Below are 23,502 nucleotides of genomic sequence, written 5' to 3' on the forward strand. Positions count from 1 at the left end.
AGGGAGCAGCGCCTCTAACACGGGTATTCTATAAACATGTAAAAAAAATCCAGTTCCCTTCTTCTTCGGCTCAAATGCCAAAGCCGGAAATCAGCGTGGCTGGGAGAGAGCCATTTGCTTAGGAAAATGGGGATGAGGAACGGATCAGGTACGAGCACTTGCCTCTCAGGCAGAGGAGGCACTTAACAGCCTCGGCATGCACCCTCGCTCCTCCTCCGTGGCACCCTGGGCTGGGGACAGCAATCGGGGGGAGCAACCTAGCTGAGACGAGGACTATTCAATTTGCATGCAGGTGGTGAATTTCTGAAGCCATATTAAGGCTGAGGCAGGGTGGATTAATTTCGAGTCTTTGATATTCATTAACTTGAGCGTCAGAGAAAAATACAAGGAGATGACACAATTACCCTCCGAGCTTCGCTGCAGAGCAACAGCTTTACAGTCTCAAGTTCACAACACTCTACTAATTGATCAAGAAGGGGTGAATCCCTACGAAGGGAGGTGAAAAAGCATAAGGCTCAAGTAAGACACTGCTATTATAGGGCTTCAGAGAGTCAATGATGCTTTGGGGGCACTTAGCTAAATGGCCCACATTATTTGCTATTTAAACCACCTTCTATTATTCAGACCTCCTTGGGTATCAAATGATCCACTGCCAAACAAAACCCACATTTAGCCTAAAGTTTATGGTAGTCAATGTGCAATTGTCAATTCCTTTGAAAGTAGTCGCAGTCAGTCTCATCACCATATTTCTCTCTTCAGGCCATGAATCCTTTGACCTACAGGGCCCTAGAAAATACATCTGAAAGTAGGAAGATTTGTTCCACAAGAAGGAACAGCAGTAAAAAAACCCAACCCACAGATCACAAAAGGCTTGGCTGCTTCAATGCGCCTGGAGTAGGAAGAGTAGCACCAGCTGAATGTTTACCTTAGGATCTTCATAGACCTCAGGGTCCATGTGCAAAATCTGCGGGTAAAGGGCTATCCAGTCTCCTTTCCTCAAACCGACTTCTTGATTCCCTTCGAGCTTGAGAACAAAATCCTCCTGGCTGATGCGAATGTTCATGGAGGACGAGCACATTCGTAAACTCTCGTTTAAGGCACTCTCTGCGATTAAACAAAAGCGGAGGGGGGGAAGCGTCAGAAATATGGGAGATGACTGCAAGTTATGCATGGCTACAGCTGCTGAATCTCGGCAGGTTTAGTAGGGCAGGCTAAAGGAAAAAAAAAGGAAAAAAATCACAAACCAAACCAAACATAAAGCAGAGACCAGGAGGAGGCAATAAACAACCCTGCGGGGCAGGGGTGGGGGGAGCCACGATGCTGAACCTCGCGATGTGATTCTCACTGATGGTGCTGAGAAATCCTGTCGGCTGCAGGCAGCACCGAGTTTTGGGTGGAAAGTCATTATTCAGGCATCACGTTGAAAACAACGCAATCAAAAGACACGAACGCTTTGCGCATTTACATATATTTTGGAGGTTGCAAGCAAATGCCAGCGAAAGCATACATGGAGCTGCTTAGCTTGTCTTTCGAAAGCTGCTGGATGTAATGTCAGGGCTATACATTAGAAAAATAATTTTGCTTGTTAATTCCATAGTCATTCTGAGGGTTTTTAGATTTATTTATTTTCTTTTCAATGTGCTATGCTGCCAAATGATAGTGTCTGTTATGGTCAGAGTGAATGAAAGCAAATCATTATTTGCCTGGTAGTTTTAAGAGAGAAAGACACTTTCAGTTGGCCAAGAGAAAACAAAACATAGTCCTTTCAGGCTTAAGGAAAGCAAGATTTCTGTCTCCACCATCACATCCTGGAAGGCTCCAGAAGCTGAATGTCCTTGCTTTCCCAGTGGCCTTCACCTTTTGCTCCTAGCACGACAGATTTTATGGCTAATTTCCGGCAATTTATCCTGGCAGTTTGAGGAGGAATTCCTTTGGGAATAATATGCATAATTTGCATAAATCATTCTGATAGCATGTATATCAGCATGTAGCTCCTGTCTAGGGCTGCATCTCTCACTTTGTAATCAAAACTGACTATTTTTCCACCAGCGTGTATGGGCGCTGTTATATGTGACTTGATTCCTTCTAATCATCAGTGTGAAAAATAGCCTAAAATAGGGATTCATTTGCACATAATAATCCATTTGTGTCTGCATTTATGTTCTGTGATACCAAATAAGCCTCCTCTAAGCGTTCACCAAGGCACTGTAACTGCTGCACCCAAAAGGTTAGTTTATTAGAGACAGTAGCTACCCAGTGTAGATGCCTCTGAAAAAAAATAATAACAAACGTTCTTTCACTAAAAATTAAATCTGGTGCAGCATGCATAGCAAATAAAGTGGCCCTGGATGCTTTCTTGCAGGAGGTTTTTCCTTAAGCATGCATTTGTCTAAAGAAATGAGGCTGCGGTCAGCTTTGTGTGGCCAGCGCTGTGATTCAATGTGACGTACAGTGAGTCTGTGCATATTCTTTTGGACTGCCTTCGTTACTATAATCAGGCAGAGTCAAATCGGCTTGTTGGTGACGAAGCCAGAAAAGAACCCTGGTTCCAGAAGATGGCCTCTACTGCGGATAGCCACAAGGCACCTGACACGATAGATTTCAACTGGCAGCGCTCTGGCAACAAAACTTTACGCGGTACAAAGAAAGGGTCCAGCCTCCGCTCCCAGACTGTCTTCAACCTGCGGAAAACGAAGCTGGTGACTCCGCACCGGTCCACCATTTGGAAATGGTGGTGGCATACGTAGCGACAGCAGAAATCAAATGACAAAGAGGGGAGGAGGGGAAAAAAATAAAAATAAAAATAATTATTAAAGTGCCGCTGCAAAATAGCAGTTTTATGTTTAACCACCCAAGTGATGCGGTCACATCCTATCGGCGGACATCCTCCCAGAAAGCGCGGCAGTCCCTGCCCGCTGCCGGATCCCAAATGACAATTGGGCAGCATATCTTATGCAGAAGTTAATCACAATAATGGAGCACAAAGTGTGGCTTAGCGGTCAGATCGTAAATGACAAATCTGTTTTACCTTCCAGTACCAGTTATGTGTGGAAGGCGAGCTTGGCTCTCGCTCTGAGCGATCATGCCGATAATCATTAGATGACAAAAGTAATGAGTCACATTATGATCAACAAAGGAGAATGGAGCTTATATGGCTTTGCGGGCTCACATTAAAAAAATAGACAGTCAGCTTTCCACAAATGCCGGAGTTATACATTGAGAGGAATGACAACTGCACAATAAAACTGCAGCCTTTACTTGCAGTTGTCATAGTTCAGCAGACACCAGCCATCGCTGCTGACAGACCAGCTGGGTAGCTTGGGAGGCCTTCCATTCTGCACCGTGAGGTACAGTAAATTATCCAGCACGGTAGAGCAACATCTGTTTCTGTGCTTGTGCCGAACAAACAAGGCAATTTAAAGCATACCAAGGGATAACCAAGCAGCAAATGAACATGACCCTCATTTTTTTCCCCCCTTCTTACACACATGAGAAGCTAAACTTCACTGTGTGAGCGCTACATAAAGAAGCCAGGCTGTTGTTTGATAAGGTGTTGTCAGAGAGATTTTACATATTTTCTAGGGGGGGGGGGGGGGGGAGAGAGAGATAGATATCTCATAGTATTGTTATTCTTAGAATCCTCCCACTTCTCTCTTCGTTTCTCTTACACTAAAGCTAGCACTCAGCTTCCAATTCATTCTAGATTTTTTTTTTTAAAAACTGTTTCAATATACTTATAAATATTCAGTCTTTAAACCCTAATTTGCTATACTTAGTTCACATGCCTTCAAGCATTTGTCTTCCAATTTCCACTGAATAAATGCGTACTAATGAGAAATAGAGCAAGCTGCTGAGGCAAAGCTGGGTGACTTGAGCCTGGCCTGCCACCAGCTTGTGATAGGCAGGCAAATTGAGTTAAAATGAAAAGTCTTGTCAGCTGAAATACAACATGGTAGCCAAACAGCAAGCTGTCAATCATCCAGCCAAAACAAGGGACTGCAGGTAATAAAAGGTCATTGCGAATCATAAGTGCATTTGGCTTTCGTAGGCAAGTTAATTTTAATTAAACATGATCTCTATCTGTAAATGTTTTATAAAACTTATTGTGCATAATGGATTGTTAATTTTACACTAACACATAGCAGGTAATAGGGTACTATAATTATTAGAGTATATTGTAGGAAAATAGCTATCGAGTATGCAAATATTTGGGGGGGGTCATTTACCCACAGGCATCACGGTGTGCCAACACAAACAATAATCGGAAACAAGTACATTTGCATCTTACTAAGAACTAAATAATACTGCCCATCCCATCCCAGGCAAATATATTCATTTCTCTCAATCCAACCAACGATTTTAATGCTTAGCATTTGTGTTATGACTGTGCACTCTGTGTTAGCTGTTTTTGGGTTCCTACCCTTTCTCGTGTATGAAACAATTTTTCAAGCTGTGCTCTTTTCGCAGGAAATATCTGGGATTCAGCAATGACCTGGGGCAAGAATACTTCACCATATAAATGAATGGACTAATATTAAACAAACGAACTGACTAAACATGCCTAGCATTAAACATGCACTAAGTATATCTCTGCTTTACCCTCTGCATTTCCATTATAACCATAAAAACCGACAGACCATTCTCATGTGTCGTTTACCATATTAGAGCTCCGTTGTGAGCCATAACGACTAATAACGTACGTTACTCTGTGCACACAAATACATGCATTTGGGTTTCAGGAAAAGTCTTACGTAGACAAAACGAAGTGTGCTGCCCCAGAAATGCCATTGGAAAAAAATAATCAGGGCCAAAATTTGCCAGTTTTGCTGTGGGTTGAAAGCTTTTTTTTTTTTTTTTCCTCCATAAAAAAATCACATACCCGTGCTTTGAATTTAGAAGAAAATCAGGCCATGTTTTTCCCCGCACCCAAGGAATCCGACCATAATAACAACATTGCTTCCTGAGAAAGGCTTTTTAGCAATTCTTGCTTGTTCTCCATAGCACGAGGAATCCAAAAAAGGCTCTTGTTATAGTAGGCCAAAAAGAGGACAGAGAACCAGAGCGCTTAAAACAGGAGAATGAGATGACAAGGTGATGAACATACAAGAATCCCACCTGGTCTGCCTTACTCGAGAGCAGGGACACAAATCTCGGTTTCCTACACTCTGGGTTGGCACAGGGGGAGCGGGAAGAGGAGAAGCTCAGTCTCAGAGGCTGGGGTCAGCGAGCTGCAAGGGCAAAGGCAGTGTTGGCCCACAGCCTTCCTGTGATGCGGGGATTTTTGGTGCGCAAGCAATGCAAATTGGGACCTTTGTCCCTCCTACACATTTATTAACAAAACATCCCTTTCCCCTTTCCACTGAAGCATGACTTTAATTCTCTTATGGTACAGATTTTTTTTCTATATTATTATTTTATGGGATGGTATCCAGCCCTTTATGACTTAAGTGCCAGAAGAATTGAAATCTAGCTTCTGTTCATATCACATTACGTTTAACACGATTATAAAATTTAACAAAAGTGTTACAAGAATACTACAAAGTAGGATGTGGCACTTTCCTCTCAACACATAAATCAAATGTTACCAAGGTACTTCAAGATTTCAAGGAGGAGCAGAGGAATGACACAGTTAATGTTTTAAACTGTTCATACCATTTTGCACCAGATGGTTTTAGTGAAGTACATGCTTTTATTTTCCTCATTCCTACATTTCTGGGGTGCCTTTTTTTTTCTTCTCCCCTCCCCCCCCCCCCCCCCCCCCCCCCTTCTTCTTTTTCCTTGCCATTCCCATCTCAGTCTCCAAATAGAAAATAAATCCTCTCTCGATCTGCTGGATGCTCAGTAACTTTCCTTTTCTCTTATTTTTTGGTGGATGCTGACTCTGATATGAAGCAGTTTTACTCGTGTTTCTTAAATGTACATTAAATGCTCAGAATGTCATGTTACTCTTCAGAAGTGTCCTTATCCAATAGCTCCCCTACTTCAAAAACATTCTCCATCGGTTAGAGAGAAATCTGTACCATAACAGCCATGACTCCAGATGAAACCAACTTACTAGACTCACGCTATATAAGATTAACATTAATGCTCTAACAAAAAGTAACTGTATCAAACTCAATTTTATATTTGTACTATGAGAAGCAAATCAAGTTTGAACACAGATTCTTGAGACATGCCACATTAGATGGTCCTGGAGAATGACAGCTATTACTTAGATCCAAACCAGGCACAGAGACTGCACTGCTCCACCACCCTCTCTTGACACAGCTTTCCTTAAGAGTGGCGTATCAGTTCAGGCCATGAGCTACCAAGACATATAGACATGAGCTACCAAAACATATAGGCATGAGCTCAATTTTAACAGGGTTTTTGATATTTAAAAAGAGAGGAATATTGAACTGTAAGGCTTTTATTCAGCTGTTGTCTACCCTACTAACACTACCTGTGGAGACTTTCGGATGCTTAAAGGTTAGGTTCCTACCTGCTACACCTTCTCTTCTCCCTTGGGCTATTTTTAGCATTTACCTTGCCAGTGCCTGTGCACTAGCAAATGAAGTGAAACCTTCAGCTGATGCTCTGAAGGCCTATCCAGCTCCTGGATCAAGCAACTTCCAATGGCCACTGGCAAGGGTCTCCCTCTGAACCCCTGATCCAGAATTGGAAGATCTGTATCTCCCTTAAAGCTCCCTATTTTGAATCAAGGTACTCTTTTCAACACTGAAAACACCATTTCTGCTCTGCAAAGCTTTACCTTCTTATATTTTGTTTGGAGGCATCGCTCAACTGAAGCCCGCTTTAGAAGTCTTTTTGTTTTGTTAGAGAGAGAGAGAGAAAGAAACTGCTCGTGAAAAAATTACATTTGCAGTTTAAATACATTATTCCACTTTAATTTCAGAAAAGGGTCTTTCTTGGCAGTACCATACAGAAGTATTCGAAATGCATTAACACTTCGGCAGATGCTCAGAATCAAACAACTTAATAGGCATCAACTTTTTTTCAAATAATTGCAAGGCTTCGATTTAGCCTTTTGCATACCTTGCATAGTTAATTACCTAGGCTTTAATGTTTACATGCAATGAGAGTATCTACAGCTATAAACTACATAATTTATAATTGATGTAAATGGGTGTTATTATGTCAATTAGGCAGCTGTGTCCTCCACCTTCTCAGTAAACAGAAATGAGTGATAAACCGAGTTTGCCGGGAGAGCCCCTCTTTTCTTCCTAACAGATAAAAATAAATTACCTAGGTAGACCAGGTTGTCCAATTGTTCTCTGGTGAGGTGGATGTTATATGTGGGCCCTCTCTTTTGACCTGTTGACTGCAGCAAATGGTCAATCTCGTCACGCACCGCTGCAAGAGCTTCTGGGTGCCGCAGAAGATAATACATGGCCCAGAATGTAGCTGGAATCGTGTTTCCCACAGAGGCCCACAGGAAGGCAAAATGATGTGCTGGGAGAAAATAAGTGAAAAGGAAGATTAATAGCGTTTATTACACTGATTAGATTTGCAGTGTGCTAATTAAAAGATGTTAGGACACAGACCCAGCCAAGGATCAGTGAATGCTAATGAGGACCAATAGGCTTCTGAAGTCTAATTTTCTGCTTAATGAGAATAGTTTGAAATGTAATGTCGGGGGGGGGTGGGGGGAATAAGGGGAGGAAATGCAGCTCAGTTATAATCTTTCTCATTATCACCATTAAGTATCTTGTTTTACCACCTCAGCACAAAAAAAAAATCAATTATCATAGAGGGTTGTTTCAGAGTAAAACATTTTATCATTAGCCAATTAGAAAGAACATAAAAAAATTTCAAGGTCGCCATTTTGCCTTTTTATTTCAAAGGTCTATAGTAAATTATTTTATTTTAGACAAGCAATCATTCATAAGTTTCCTACCTGCTTTGTCATAATCTCCAAGCAGCTCATATTTCTCAAATATATCTTGTCTGGCTTGGACCACTTTTGACCCTCCCAGCCATTTTGTCATGTTCTGAAGTAAAAAATGATGTATAAGCTCCTTCCGAACCTTCTTGGTAGCTCCTAGCAACTCAATTGGTATGTTTGCAGCTAAATAGGGAAAGCTGGCATCAAACTTGATAAATTTGTCTCTGATTTCACTAATAACTTTGTGGCCATCTGCAGCAGGAACTCTTCCATATAGTGTTACAAAACTGGCTTCAAACATTACAGAGCAGCAGAATTTGTACATTTTTTCTGTTTCCCAATCTGTTGCTTGTGAGCATTTCCATTCAAATATATCCTGGAGATTTTTCATCATGTGGTCAGAAATGATATCCAAAGGCTTGCCTTGTAGATACTGGTAGATTCTGTGCAGGTTTTCCTTGAGATCGGGGAATTTTCCTTTTGACAAGGCTGGGTAGTCAAAAGTTTTGGAAGCCATTTTATCAGCAAATTCATGAAATTCAAGTTGCTTGCTATTTCGGATGACATAGACATATTGAAATGGGTCCATGATAAAGGTAATATATCTACCTGAATAGAAGAAAAAAACAAACACACGTGCACTTTTGTAACCTGGTGACACTTTCAGAAGTAATAACTGAAAATAAGCCAATGTTTGGGGAAAAAGCATGCAGAAAATCCCCAAAGCAAAGACCTGTGAAGAAACCTGCAAAGGAAAAAAAAAAAAAAAAAAAAAGAAGAAAGGGAGATGTAACAAGTTTTATTTAGATTATCTTTGTCAGGATGCAGACTCCACCTGTGTACGCTCTTATGTCTCTTATAAAATCAGCGTGAAGCCACTTCCATGTAGACTGAGCTACTGGTTTTGCCAGCAGTAGGGTGAGATCTCTGCAATTGTGGCACTTCTTTGAAATAAATCCATTACTACTCTGGTTTAATTCATGAAAATACAATGTGGAGTCATAGCAGCATTTGAAAACTGTAGGTTTTTACCAGCAGAAAGGGAGAAACACACACAATTCACCTGCACGGAGGAACGTGAACGACGGGGGCTGGAGTGGAAAACATGCCACCTAGGCAGCTTTTCTTCAAGCAGATGACACAGAGACTCAAAATCTGCTGCCTACAACTTTAACTGCACACTGCACCCCCCCAACATTTAAAGCCCCTCTCACATCTGGTTTTTTTCCTGAAGTTTTGCTAACTTTTTGTTAAGAATGTGCTTAGTATCTGCAAAATGACTACCTCAAGATTTGATTTTGAAGCCATAGGTTACAATGGAGTAAGAGACCATTTTTAACATGGGTGCCATTTTGGGACACACACAGTCCCAGCGCTATCCTGCCTTGTGCCAGAGGGCACTGACAACTTCCTACCTTTCCTGGGGTACTCAAAGCAGTGACACAGCTGTACCTTCAGCTGCCTGTACAGAGGGACAGGACTGCATCAAGTTTGATGCTTTTTCAAGTTGCCCATGCCAGAAAAATCCTGCAATATCTCCCTAAGCTTTAAGTCAACTACCAAAGAAGAGCATTTTGGTGAACCATCATGAATCAAAACGCTAACGCTCCCAAAGCTCAATTAAATCTTAACTCTTTATAGATGATTCCCATGTTAAGACTTAATTTAGAGTTCCTGATTCTTAACTTGAATGGAGAGGTGCATTAGGGAAAAAGGGTACCCATTAAAATGTACACATCCTCTGTGAAATATCCTAGCTATAAACTCAGGAAAATAGCAAAGCTTCCAGCACTTACATTCTAATTCTGTCTCACTAAAGGGACAAATCTCCTTTGATTTTAATAGGAACACTACATGCTTAACTGAGGACCAAATTTGGCTCTGTGACAGATGTCCTGAGATAAAGTAGTCACTATCACTAAAAATGTCAACAAGTATCCATGGTTACCATATAGTGATATCTGAATTATCATAGTCATTCTGTATTCTAACTTGTATATACACACAGCGCTCTATGGTAAATCTGGATGCACTCTGGACTTCCTCTGCAATTACCAGCTGCCATAATTTTCCCTCTGATTACATCCACTGCAATCCCAGTGAACCAGTAAAGAAACACAAGGGATAAATCGAGACAGAATTTGACCCCCTTTTTTGTCAACAGCATGTGAAGGTTTTTAAGGTACTTGTAGAGTTTACTTTACTGTAACGTAATCAACCATAGATGTAAATTAATTTTAAAAGAATAAATATATCACGAAATCAGCATGAAAAAGAGATCCTGAATCGCCAGTCCTCTTTTCTGATCATTTCTTCCTTCCCAGACCACAGAGTCTGACAGGAATTTTTAGTCTTGACCTCTGGAGGATCTTTGTTAAGAGTCCTAGAATTGCTCTCTCTTTCCAGCTTTCACCCACTGTCATGCTCTTTATTGAGGCTACCATCTTTGCGATCAAAGCTTGGAAAGAATGCCCATTGGAGCAATTTTTAATAAATAGATTTGGAGTGTTATTAACCCTAAAGATGAAAGCTGGCTTCCTAACTTTGCATTTACAGGGTAAACAATTTAAGTTAAGATTTTTAATTAATATTAATTTAAACCATCTGTCCACCATCTGCTTATTTCTGATGCAAAATATGAGTTTCTTTGTGATCTTTAATCAGACACTTAGCAAACGCACATCAATTCTTATCATTTTTAAGTAAGAAAATTATTTTCAGCAAATGAGTTTTCAGACAAACAATTTTAGCAATAATTTTAAATCAAAACTCACTCAACACTAGCACATACTTTGGAAAAAAAAGATCTCTGAGAAACAGAGTATCACAGATCCTGATTTTTATTATTCTCATCAGGTTCCTGGTAGCAAAAAGTAAGTGTGTACCAAAATATAATTAATTTTGTAAAATCAGTTCAGGCTCCAGACCACATCACTGCAAGTCAACAATATATATAAACACACGAAGCAAAATACTTTTGTTACCTCATTTAGTAAAGGCCTGTATAGTCAGAGACGTGGAACCCCTCTATAACAAAGGCAGCTTGTTTATGTATCTCACCAAGAACCTAATTTTAGATCTTTTAATTAGAAAAAGACTAAAATCTAATTAACTGCAGTTAGTAAGTTGTTGTTGTGAGAGTGGGTATGGGAGCCTTTAGCAATTACAGTCATACTTACACACAGATGCACTATGTGGCTACACTGGTTACCCCAGTCTCTTCCATACAGGAACAGATTGCTAATTACAAAACCGTGCCCCAACACCTCCTCTACCCTGAGCAGCAAACATCCAAACCGGAACAAACTTTCTCACCTCAAGTTATTATTTTAAATTTTGTGAGTGTCAACATGGTCCTTAATTTTGCTTTTTAAATCCTATCGTTGTCCCTGATGAGGCCTCTTCCCACTTATTGTCCTTGGTGGTGTCAGAGACCAACAAATGCAAATCTTTCCTAAGGTTTCCAGTTATTATTCGGTATTTTAAAATGCAGCTTCCCCCCTCCTCTCTCATGCCTTTCCATCAGAGTACTGGTAAAGGTAAATACCAGATCAGCCAAAAGTGGAGGCATATCACACGCTCCACAAATGAGGAAGCCTGAAATACTGATGGTATTTATACAGAAACCGCTGGGGACCAAGCCTTTCCTTGTTAGCTTGTAAAAAAAAATCCTTCAACACAAAAAACTAAGTTGACATGTCCATACAGAAATGTCATACTCCAAATCCCAATAATTTAAGTCACTGAGCTATTTTCTTTAGTGCTGTAGAAACAAGTCAAAATAAGAGATGTATCCTTGTTTCTGTAAAAAGCCCTCTGATTTTTTTTTTTTTTAAATACAGCTACAGAGAATTCATACTTCCCCATCCAGTCCGTCAGTCTGCCTTACACCCATGCTGCAAATAGCCTGGTACTCTCCATTTAGTTTCTACAGTCTCCTAGAAATAGAAGATTGATGTGGAAAATATGAAAATTGTCAACTTTGGTAAATCCGAGCACAGAAGCCAGTATTTGTATGATAGTTAAGAAATTACTCTAATAATGCATTCTGGAGCTTTTTAATGCTAATGATGAAAGACAAGCATTTCAGATGGCATCTAATGATGGATGTTATTTTGGTAATACTTGCAGCAGGCTTCAGCTTGGTAAGGAGTTAATGTAAATTACCTTTTGCCTAAAAGAGAAAAATGTGATAAGATACTGTAGGTGTATCATGATTTAAAAGAAAAGAATGACTTAGCAGCCGTATTCGAAAAGGCAAGTGTGCTTAGTAAAAAACCCTAAGATTATTTTATTAAAAGTTGAGTTAGTCTCAGAAAGAGTGTTGTAAGGTTCGGTATCGTTCCTAATAACTTGTCAGGATAAGGAGACAAAGTTTAACCCCAAGAAACAATGACAAAACTGTTTCAAGCTCTTTAAGTTCTTACCTAGCCGTCTGCCTAGGCTGCTGACCCTTAACAAGCAGAGAGGTTGGCTTGGGAGGTATGATCATCTCAACATCACAGACTTTCTCTCTCTCCCTCTCTTTCCCCTCCTTATTCTTTTCTCTCTCTTTTTTTTTTAAGACTATTGCATTTACGTAATCGTCCTCTTATTAGGGAGATTCTGCTGAACTGCTGACAATGATGTACAGTGGTGCTTCGCTGGCATGACGTTTGGGGAAAACGATTCTGCTGCACCACCACACAAAACCAATTAGAGAACTATTTTCTGCGACAGGTCAGGAATTTACATTGTTTCTCATAGAAAGATGTGCTTTTTAATTTCTTTATTAAGATGACATCCATGTCCCTTGCGACTTTTAGGGATGACAATCATTTGCTCATCACATGGGAAAGTACAATCAGCGAAATCGCATTACCGGTACGGGGCAACGCCAGAAACTCCAAGCATCGTTCTGCATTTTCCAAATGAACTAGTTTGAGAACCAATAATTAGAACAATATATATTGATAGAATTTTTTGACAGGACCTTTAGACACCCACCAGGGGGGTAAAGTAATGATAGTCCATATACAGCAGGCTATGCTATGTTTGCCGAACATATAAACCTCATCTTTGTCAAATCTGTAAGACATATAGAAATCCTGTACGTCTTCAGATCAGGACATGATAGGAGGTACTAACTAGCTTCGGCTTCTTCCTTGACTTGTGGATGACAAACTGTTTCTCCTCAGTGAAGTCCTGGCGGTCAGTATTTTTATACAGAAAAAGGAGAACTTAAAGGGCTACCTCTGTTACGACAAACTTGCAAAATCAAAGATTTCCCTGCAATAAGGCTGAAATGGTATCCAGAACTCACTGCATTTACCTCAGTTTTTATCAAGGAAGGCTTCCTCAAAATACCTGAACACAGGGAGATTAGTTGAAATGGAATTTTGTTTAGCATGCAAATAGAAATTTGTGAAACTAAATTACACTCAGTGATTCCTTAAACACACAAATCTCTAAACATAGTCTTGCATAAAATAATAAAGAGGTGAAAGACAAATAAATATTTGATTAAACACATTAAGGATTCTGAAGTATGACTGTATCTGGTTTTATGAATGTACTAAGGTAGTCTCTGAATTATAATTAATCTGTATTCGTAAGAAGCCACAACTTTATATAGTGTGAATGTGCATTAACAATAAAAAAGACTGTATTTCAACAAAAGTTGGTCTTGTAATGTGTCAAACTCATTTTCAAGATGCAAAAAAATCTGAGCATACCAGTTTCCAAAGAAAAAACCCTGAATGAGTAAAAAAAATCACACAGCAAAAATGCTCCTCCAAAGGAAAAAAAAAGAACAGATTTGGTAAGAGGAAGAAAAATTTTATTAATTAAACATACAGCTTGCAATTTAATTAATTGACTTTTGAAGAAAAAAATTGTTTTTATTGCAAAATATTACTTATATGGAAATATAAAGCTAATGCGACTGCCATGAAATGACAGAGAAAATTTTATACTTTACATTTTACATTTTTATTTGAAACTCCCTAAAAATACAGGAATAGCTAAAAATGAGAGAGACTTAACTCTAAAGTTGATCATTTGAACAAGGTTATCAGCATGAGAAGGGGCAAAAGATCCATTACATCCACCTACACTAATAAGAGTTTGCCTTTTTCTGAAGAAAGGAAAATACTAGATTCTAAATTGATTTTAGTAAAACGTACACCTGTGTGTGTGTATATATATATATAAATTTATATATTTAAGTTTCATTCAAGATTCCAGTTTCATTCTATGTTTTTCTTCTACAGCTATGTGTCTGTGTGAACTCACTCAAATGTTTGTATTTGAGCTAGTGTAGTAGTAATACAGCTATAAATACAGAAAGCAGCAAGGTTATATCATACTTTATTATATTGTTATTTTCAGCAAGCATGATCAGAGTAAGAGGCTGGCAACGGGAAGTTTCTGTGTTCCAGTCCTGATTGTATCACTGAGTCAATGTGTCATTCATTCCCTTGTGTTCCTGTCAACCAGTTGTAAAATGTGTGAGAACATATTCTGCACTTTTTTTCTTAAGTGTTTTCTAAATTTAATCTGATATTTTTCTGTGCAGTGTCAAGATGATGTTAGTTTTCCCTTCTTTAGAAAAAAAACCCCAACAATACACAATTAAATGTGCTGGCGAAATCTATGTTCATATATTATATGCCTACAAATTCTGTCAATATCCATATATACCTATAGCTGTTTATAGATCCACTTTCTCATAATTATATCTTATGGATACTTATTATGCATACAATACCTGTGAATTTAAGTAATTTTTATTGGCCTATGCTACAGAAAAATGTTTTTGCTTTAAGAAGATTCTAAACTAAACATTTGAATTAGTATTTAACTTCACTGATGGAAAAAATCAAGAGTAATACTAAAATATTTCTCACCAGCAATATGTACAGTGAAAATATCTCCAAGTTTCTTTTGCTGATCCAGTAAGAATTTGAAAGCATCTTTTCTAAAAATCAAAGCCTTCCCAAGGTAAGGAATCCAGCCATTTATTAGCGGGGGCTCTCCAGTTTTCCTGTTAAAAACAGACAAAGAAAATCAGGAATTAACTTTGGCATGAGAGCAACTCATCTTTATATCTATTTATATATTACACTTAGACCCACCATCTACATATATAATTCTTGCAATGTATAATATGTTGTACAGAAAGTTCTTCGGATATGATGGCAGGTTAAATCTAATCACACCTCTGAGCGCAGGAGGCTCTGTGTGGTGATTAGGAAAAATAAGTGAGAGAAATTGAGATGCATTTAACTACAGGTCGTCCAGTTATTACCATCAAGTTATGAACACAGAAAAATGACATTCAGTAGAAAATCTCCCAGCAAAGAGTCCTCGCATTTTCAATATTTGGCGCGTCAGAGGAAGATGTATCGAAAGGCAATTATGACAGATTTAGGTAAATAGGACGCTGACATACCACACAAAACAACTAGCCTTACAGATAACATTTTAAGAATTTCAGTTTACCAGCACACAGACCAGCTACCATTCTAACTAAATGTCTTTAAAATATAGAATAATAATAGACGCCAAACATTTACCATAATAAATCTTACTCTCTGAATATTTATAGTCTCCTAAGCTAGGAACGTGTATGAACAGTTTAAGATGAAATTCTAGATAATGATATTTGCACCCCAGTCTAAAAAAGCAGCCAGGGTGTGTTAGTTATCTTTATGGAATAGTATAAAATACCTTTTAAGACTCTAATAAGTTACATTTTTCTTTAAAAAGGAAAAAAGGTTCCCACACTGTCCTATTCCTGACTGCAAGTAAATGCCTTTCCTTCGTGCTGGTCTTTAGTTGCTTGAATCTGATTTACAACAAAGAAACATAAAGCGTGCTTGCTCTGGAAAGGATTAAAACAAATATTCGTGAACAACTCTGCTGCTACATCCCATCTGTGAAGGTGACTTATACTACATGCAGAACAACTCATTCTGATTAAACACAAGATATTTACTAGCTTGGATCTAATCAAAGATCAAGGGATCACAAGCTTTACTACTATCATACACAGCACGGATTTTTATGTAGCTGGATTAACCCTATCATAGTCACATTCTCTCCTGAACTGCTGTAACAGAAATGAAAAAAAAAAAAAAAAAAAAAAAAAAGGTAAACATGATATGCTGTATTTACATTTTTTATTTTCCTAATTAAAACTTTCTGAGCAGGAAATTACAAGCCAGAGATTTGCTCTCTTACTTTAAAAAGTTGCTATAAATTTAATTTACAGATAAACAGATGTGGCCAAACCAAGCTGCATATCTTGATCTCTTTCTATTTAACTGACTACTAATTCCGAATGTTAGTTTTCAAGAACATCCTTTTGTCCTCTGGAAAACCAGTTAAACCTTCTGGTCCAAACCCAACAATCTCACAGCTGACACTTTTGCCCTGGCTTTTTTGTTTCTTTGGGTTTTGTGGCTTTGGGGGTTGGTTTGTTTGTTTGTTTTGTGGTGGTTTCTCTTTTTATTGTGGAGAAGGTGGAGCCCCTCTTTTTTCACTACCTCCCATAAAGCACTGCATTATCCATCCTCTAGCAGTCAAATAACAACATTATTTACTCAAGTGGTCCAGAAAACTTTGTAACGGTTAATTCTGTATTAAGTGAATACAAGAAAAGAACTAATCTGAGATTACATGAGAGGGATCACCAGCCCTGGAAGCATAACAGCCCACTCGATACCCTCAATTATCCCCTCCAAGCCCATAAAGAATCTGGATGATTTACCCATTTTTTCCCCCCCAAGACTATTAAGTCCTGGGAACGGCCACATTTCACTTCCTGGGCTGGACACTACACCCCGTAAGTAGCATCCTGACAAATATTTAGAAAGGCTTTTTGTCATCTTCTAATTGAATGCATCTAATTTCACCCTCCACGTTCTGTCATTCGGTCAGAAGCTGTATTCTTCACAAGCTCTCCGCCGGGTAAAAAGAAGGCAGCTCAGAAATCCAGGGGAAAATTAACTTAATGCTCCAAGTCTGCGGGATCACATCAGGGAGACATTTTGCTATCGCAAAGACGTGAGGGTCATCGTTCGCTTCAGACATGTTTAGCTCAGCAGCAATAAGCTTAACACTGTTAAACACCGTGTCAAGGCTACGCGGCTTTCAGAGGCAAACGTAACACCAGTTCAACTTACGACCCACAGCAGACTGATAACAGAAATGTGTCTTCATTTCTAGCTTTCCTTCTCTTTGGAAGATGGAGGTCATCTCCATGACTTATCGATGCCTGGTAACACAGAGCAAAGAAAAGAGCACTGCATATATTTTAGTGCCTCCCAAAATACAATGCTTCGCTGCACAAACTTTTAAGCAGCACGGTGCAGCTGACCCTGGCTTCCTGAAGGACTCTCACTCGCGTCCTGGGTACCTCCAGAAGTTCTCATCAGCTTTGGGCGCTACACTGAACCATTAGCAAAGCCCACAGAAACTTTAACTGGCTACTTAATTTGTTTATGAACTTTAACTCTGGATTCACACTTCACAGCCACTGTAAAATTTGATGATCAGGCAAAATATTACAAATGTTAAAGTTACATTTTTCTCATGACACAATACGTATTGTTGTATAATGTAAATGTAAAATATAGCTAAGAAATATAAAAGAGCAATATGAAGTCTTTTGATGGCAATTTAAGATTGCAACTTTTTTAACCGAAGCATTCAGAATGTCTTACCAGATTACGTTTTTTTTTTCCCCAGACCTAGTTTAACTGCTTAAATTCTAATTCACTCAACATACCTTGTAATATTCCCAGATCTTTTCACTCCACATTCCTATGTTTTTTACAGATTGGGCTGGTTTTGCTTATATACAGGAATATCTTTACTTATCTGAGAAGCCTCTGTGAAGTCAGTAAGACTTAATGGACAAATTTCTCACACATGCGAGTGTATTTTACAAATAAAGCATCAGTAACATGTCCAATGCAATCTATAAGTAGACAGATCAGTTACAAAGTGGAGGGAAAGCAACACAGTTGTATCATCCATCATTGTTAAATGGATAATTTCAAATGGCATTATGCAAAAATCAGCTGGCTACAAATACAGCCGATAAATAGAATGAACAGATTTTGATAACTGTAATTTTTCTTTGCTTTCACAGTGAAAAGATACTTCCTTGTTAGCAAGTAATAAAGTTGCAACGTCTACTCCATCAAAGAAGCAAAGTTTTGGCATTTGTTTACAGTTTCCTCAAGGTGAGATTTTTCAGCTCACCCCAAACACAGAATTCACCTACTCAGGTGTGATTATTTAGCTACTGAGGTAAGGCAGTATTAAAAAATGTGGTTGTTGTACCTATGTCTCACTTATGCTAAGTAGCAGCGATGCAATAAAGCAGGAGAAAAATGGGCTGCAAGATAAATTATGTGAAAAATAGATTAAAAAATATATTATTTTAAATTCAATGTCTCTAAACATTATGTTTTCAGTAAGTGAAAGGGAATTATTTGGGAAACCCAAATAAGGTCATTTGTTAAGCTCTCTGAACATTAACATTTTTTTTTTTTAATTATAAAGAAAATACCCTAAAGATTCACAAGCAAACAGACTTTGCCAACATTATCTCTCATAGAAATATTATTGCTTTATAAAAGCACACAAGACTATTCTTTAGCTGGTTACACCATTTCAACATCATTGCAGTGTAGGGCATTGGATCAGTGTAAATGAAAGGAGAGTCCTCATTTCACTGGTTATTTGTATTCCAAAGGAGCAGATGCCTTCCAAATTATGCAAAAATCCACAGCGCATCTCATACTATAGCAGATGAACAGGTTAATTTTTCTCTTTGCACATAATAAATCATAAGTGCTTTAACACCCATAGTCGCATTTCATGAACATAAACCTTCTGTTTAATAATGTCTGTTTACAACTACAATCAGACATACAGTAATCTCTTGCCTGGGATAAACATTAATCCAGATCTGTCTAGAAAAATTATACAATTCATTACCATAAGTAATCTCTATTGTGCCCTGTGCTTAACCTTCATCTTTTTTCCTGTCCTATAATCTTGCAAATCCACTGGTGGTGTATGATTGGCATCTGGTGTTAACGCAGCCTTCACTGCACACAGCACAGCTGAAAAAGTGCCTACATGAACACGTCACTCTTCAGGGTACCGCTGGTTCAGCCGACCACTACTCAACAACTTTCACCAAAGGGTGAAAAAAACCCGCAAGCCAGGGAGAAAAAAGGTCCAACAATATCATTTGCCACAGAGGGCTCGTTTTCACTGTCCAAACCATCATTACCATCCACAAAAATTAAAGGTATCGGTCTGATTTTCCCATAGTATCTCTGGTCAAACCATCATATACCATGTCCAAGCTGGAACACACTGCGCCGGGGGACTTTAAGGAATGGAAATGGATGGCTACAGAAGTAGAACAAAAGCTATTATGAACACGTCAAAGCAGTTTGAGATTATTCACAGGCTCGATCACAATATTTAAGCAACAAGACATGACAGACAGTGTCTTTCCAGGGGCTTATGAACACTCTAACTGTGAGGAAAAGAATGAGGCCAAAGGCTTCAACCCCAAGAAAGGTAATCCCCAGAAATGTGGTGTCTGGAGTGTCTTCTTGTATTATGAGAGATACAACACAGGAAACTTAGGACAGGAGAAAGCCAGTAAGCCTATCTTCTTTTTTTTTTTTTTTTTTTTTTTTAATTTAGCAGTTAGTTTTCCCCCCAGACCTGCTCATAGCATTAGGTGTTTTGTATCTATGAGGACAGAAAATAATATTATCTTCCAAATATTTGTCCACAACACAAATTTTTGATACTTATAAAATTATGCATGCGTCAGTGACCTCCTGGAGCTCTAAATTTTCCAGGTTGAATACATGTGGTATGAAAAAAAGTATTCCCTGCAGAACAAGCCAGACGAGTTTTAGCAATACTTCTACCTTCTACCTTTGAATTCTCAGTTTACATACCTCCTATGGAGGTAAGGACCAGATACTGCTCCTGTCTGATCACTATGGAGGGTTATGTGGAGTAAATAGGATGCATCAGGCCAAGTCTTGACAGAGATGCAGACACGGGTTGACTCAGTGAAGAAGAAACAAGAGCCCTGGGATGGAAAAACCCTCACACTGCTGCCACCTATACTTTTGCCTAGGTAAAGTGATTTCATGCTGCAGTACTGATAACTTCCTCTTTTTCATTAGGATAAAGATCACTTGTAAAAGAAAAGGAAAAAGACTCAGAAAAGAGTAGCAAATACACTTTTGAACGCACCAAGGAGAGCAGAGTTTATCTGCGCTCCCCAAAAGAACAGTACAGCAAAGACAGACTCTAGTAATCAGGTAATGAGAGACAAACTGGGAGAAATGCTGACAAAAACAAACCAACCAATGAGTGAATTTTTATAGTGATTTTTTTTTTTCACAGAAAAATGCAATCCTTTTGTTGAAAGTTTTTCATGTCAAGAACTTCTGGGATATTAAGAAAAATACCTTTTTTTTCTTCTGTAAAAGCATACAAAGTTTTTAACTTGTGTTGTAATCCATTAATCACAGGAGCCTCTTCTTTTTTTCTCTCTTCCAGTAATTTCATTTGGGTCATCCCCAAATATACAAAAAATACCAATACTCAACAACTCATTCAGTAGCTCTGAAATATCACTCTCTAGGAAATGTTATTCCTTTGCAGTTTTTTAGGCTAAATTATCTCAACAACTGTAGGTTGACATTGTACATACCAACTCTTCACACTTCACACTTGTGTGTTGAAGGACACATCCATAAATTCAACCACTATTTGTAGAGACTGCTTGGGACATTGCCTAAAAAGCCAAAAGGCAAGTAAATACCATTGTGGGAAAGTAATCTGAACAGTTTTAAAATGAAAACCCACTGAAAAAGCCCTTTTGGCTCAGGTTTTATCAGAGGCTGAAAATTCCTAGAAAGGTCCTATACAAAATGTAATGTAAAGTTTCTTTCATAACAGCCAGGATAGGAGTCATGGCGAAGACGAGACCTGGCTAATGCGACAATAATTCAGCAATATTAAACGTCCATATAAAGTCAGTGCTTATAGCCCCATCCTTGAAATTCTACTTTGTTTCTGCTCTGGGTGAGGTCAGTGAGAACAGCCACGACTACTCAACACTTTCCCAGACCAAGCCCAAGGTTATTCTATTACCTTTTACATTTGAGATCACTTGCCCAGCCCAGGGCTTTTCTTTTCTTAATTCAGCTTTAATCAAAGAAAAATAGGCTAGGAAGGAATGATGAGAGTTTACTTATTCCATGCCTTGTATCCCAGGTAGGGTGCTGTGCACCAGTATCTTCCCTCATATTTGTCTATGCTGTTCTTGAAGATACTCAGTAAGAGAGTCTCTACAGTCTCCCCGGGAATCTGTCCTTATTATCAGAAAGCTTCTCCTCACATCTAGCCTTTATCTTCATGTCGTACCTCAAGCCCACTACTTCTCATTTTGCCTGCGAAGGATAAAAGAATAAATTATTCCCTTCACTTCTGCAGGAGCACTTAATATATTTAAAGGTACTTATCATGTTCTCCCTCAGTCTTTAGGTTAAACAACCTCAATTTCTTCCAGTATTTCCTCATAACTATTTTCTGGACCTCTACATACTTAATTTTCTAATGTTAGCCCACACCTTTCTCTACGGCAGTGTCCTGCACTGAGTGCAGCAGAGCAATTATCAATTCCGTCTTGAGAGTGACACACCCAGCTCTGCCTCCCAGGACAACCTCAGCTTTCTGTGCAAAATCACCACCGTGTTGATATAAACCCAGCTTGGGAACCATTACAGCCCTCAGCCTTTTCCCAGAGAAAAGATCGTGGTCCTGTCCAGATGCTGTTGATTAGTCCTCTGTGTTTTCCAGTTCGCCATTTGGAACGCTAATCCCTCCTTTGCAGGCTTGCAGCCTCTCCTCTTTTGGTATTATCCACAAACATGAACACTTTTGTTTCCTGTATTCATGTGACAAGGATGGGATCAGAATATGAAGTCCACCAGTGTTTCCTTTTACCACTATCAGGAACATATTTATGCTGCACATTAACTTACTTTACCTAAGAGAACCCAACGACTCTTGCCTAATATCCATCTCTTTCATAAGCCATTTCTGCTCTTTAATATACTGCCTCTCTGCAACACATGTTAAAACTGTACGCAGTAAGTAGCTCATAGTAGGAAATCATATTAACCGTCTGGCCTAGAAATGACAAGTGAAGTGTGGATAAGAATGTCAGCACTCCCCACAGAAATATATTCAAACAGGCAGAAATCATTCCTTACGTAATAAAGAGCAAACAAATAAATTCAGGAAATCTCAGAAACAGTGGTGGGACATTATCATGTTTAAAAAACCCTGGTAACAAGGAAAGAGAGGAGAATGTTAGATGGAAAGATATTGCTGGTTCTGTGTGCTGCAATTGTATTTTCTCTGAGTATGTAGTACATAATTTCAGAAGTAAAAAAAAGAATTGTAAAAATCAAATATTATTTGCCATAAACCTGTATGAATGCTAAACAATGCAGGATGTTTATTAGAACAAAATTTCATTTCATGTAACTGAGCTGTCCAAAAGTTTGGTATCTTGGTTAAGCCAGACATCTTTTAAGTTCTTTATAATCACTAGAAAGAAAAGGAACGAAAAGGCGTTTTGGAAGTATTGGTCTTTATTAATGATACAGACAGGTAGAGGTGCTCACCTAGGTAGCAAAGAGAAGATGACTCCCCTACATTTCCCTAATTTTGTCATGTCTCTTCCCACATTTGGTTTTTTATGTCAGTTTTCTTGGCCCACTCAGCTGCAAACTTTTCTCTCCTCCCTATGATCCCTCTGCGTACTTCCACCCTGGCTGCGAGGGAGAGAACAGTTTTCGGCAATGTTCTGTTGTTGGCCAGTAATGGAATACAATGCACTCGACTCAAATCGGTGGTACTGATACTCACAATACCACCATGGCTATAACATCAGAATTTTACTGCAATAAAACTAAATGTTTGTGTTACCATTAAAAAAAAATTGCAACACTACTCAATTTTTCCTCGGGTGAAATTACTCTCTGTTTGCATATATGCATAGGCCTCTTGGGATGCCTCTGTGGACCTGCCACCACCATTCAGCCCCTTTGCTCGCTCACTGTTAACTTTCTTCCCAAACCAAGCTCTGGGTTCTGGGGAGCCTCTGCTCTCATCTCCTGCAATATATTCCTAGTCCAAATATTGTCCACCTGCTTTCACTTCCAGTTCATCCTCAGTCAAATCCCTTCTTGAATCCTGACCACCACTGTCACCACTGCGGACCACATACATCCTGCATTGGCATAGAAAACGCGTAAGGCTGTTGGTGAGTGTTGTCCAGTTTCGCCACCGTGCTGTCCTGTCTGCCTGTACCCGTCTGTTGCCTCCTGTCTTGGACGGAGATAGGAAAAGCCTTCCTACAGTGGATGTCTACACTGTCCATTGCAAAATTGATCTTCATTTGTGAGATCGACTAGTATCGACGAAATCACTCCCTCTCCATTTCCCCTTTCAGGGAATATTAGCTACTTTGAGGAAGCAAGCACAATTCATTCAGAATGCATGTGTGT

At 38.9% G+C, this 23,502-nt stretch overlaps 1 protein-coding gene across 3 annotated transcripts in view; it reads right to left on the reverse strand.

The window, feature by feature from the left end:
* Positions 1 to 23,502, reverse strand: part of LOC126050177 (cytochrome P450 7B1) — a 126,608-nt gene that overhangs the window by 4,059 nt on the left and 99,047 nt on the right. For 2 of the 3 annotated variants that reach the window (XM_049827750.1, XM_049827730.1), the window contains exons 2-5: positions 14,773 to 14,909; positions 7,898 to 8,494; positions 7,246 to 7,452; positions 926 to 1,104 (exon numbers count right to left, since the gene is read on the reverse strand). In XM_049827750.1, coding sequence (XP_049683707.1) covers positions 926 to 1,104; positions 7,246 to 7,452; positions 7,898 to 8,474 — 963 coding nt within the window. In that variant the 5' untranslated portion in view covers positions 8,475 to 8,494; positions 14,773 to 14,909. Of the gene's footprint in view, positions 1 to 925; positions 1,105 to 7,245; positions 7,453 to 7,897; positions 8,495 to 14,772; positions 14,910 to 15,441; positions 15,461 to 23,502 lie in introns of those variants that run through there. The other variant, XM_049827739.1, reaches the window with a different exon arrangement.

Source organism: Accipiter gentilis, chromosome 2 (genome assembly GCF_929443795.1).
Source record: "Accipiter gentilis chromosome 2, bAccGen1.1, whole genome shotgun sequence".
Taxonomy (NCBI): Eukaryota; Metazoa; Chordata; class Aves; order Accipitriformes; family Accipitridae; genus Astur; species Astur gentilis.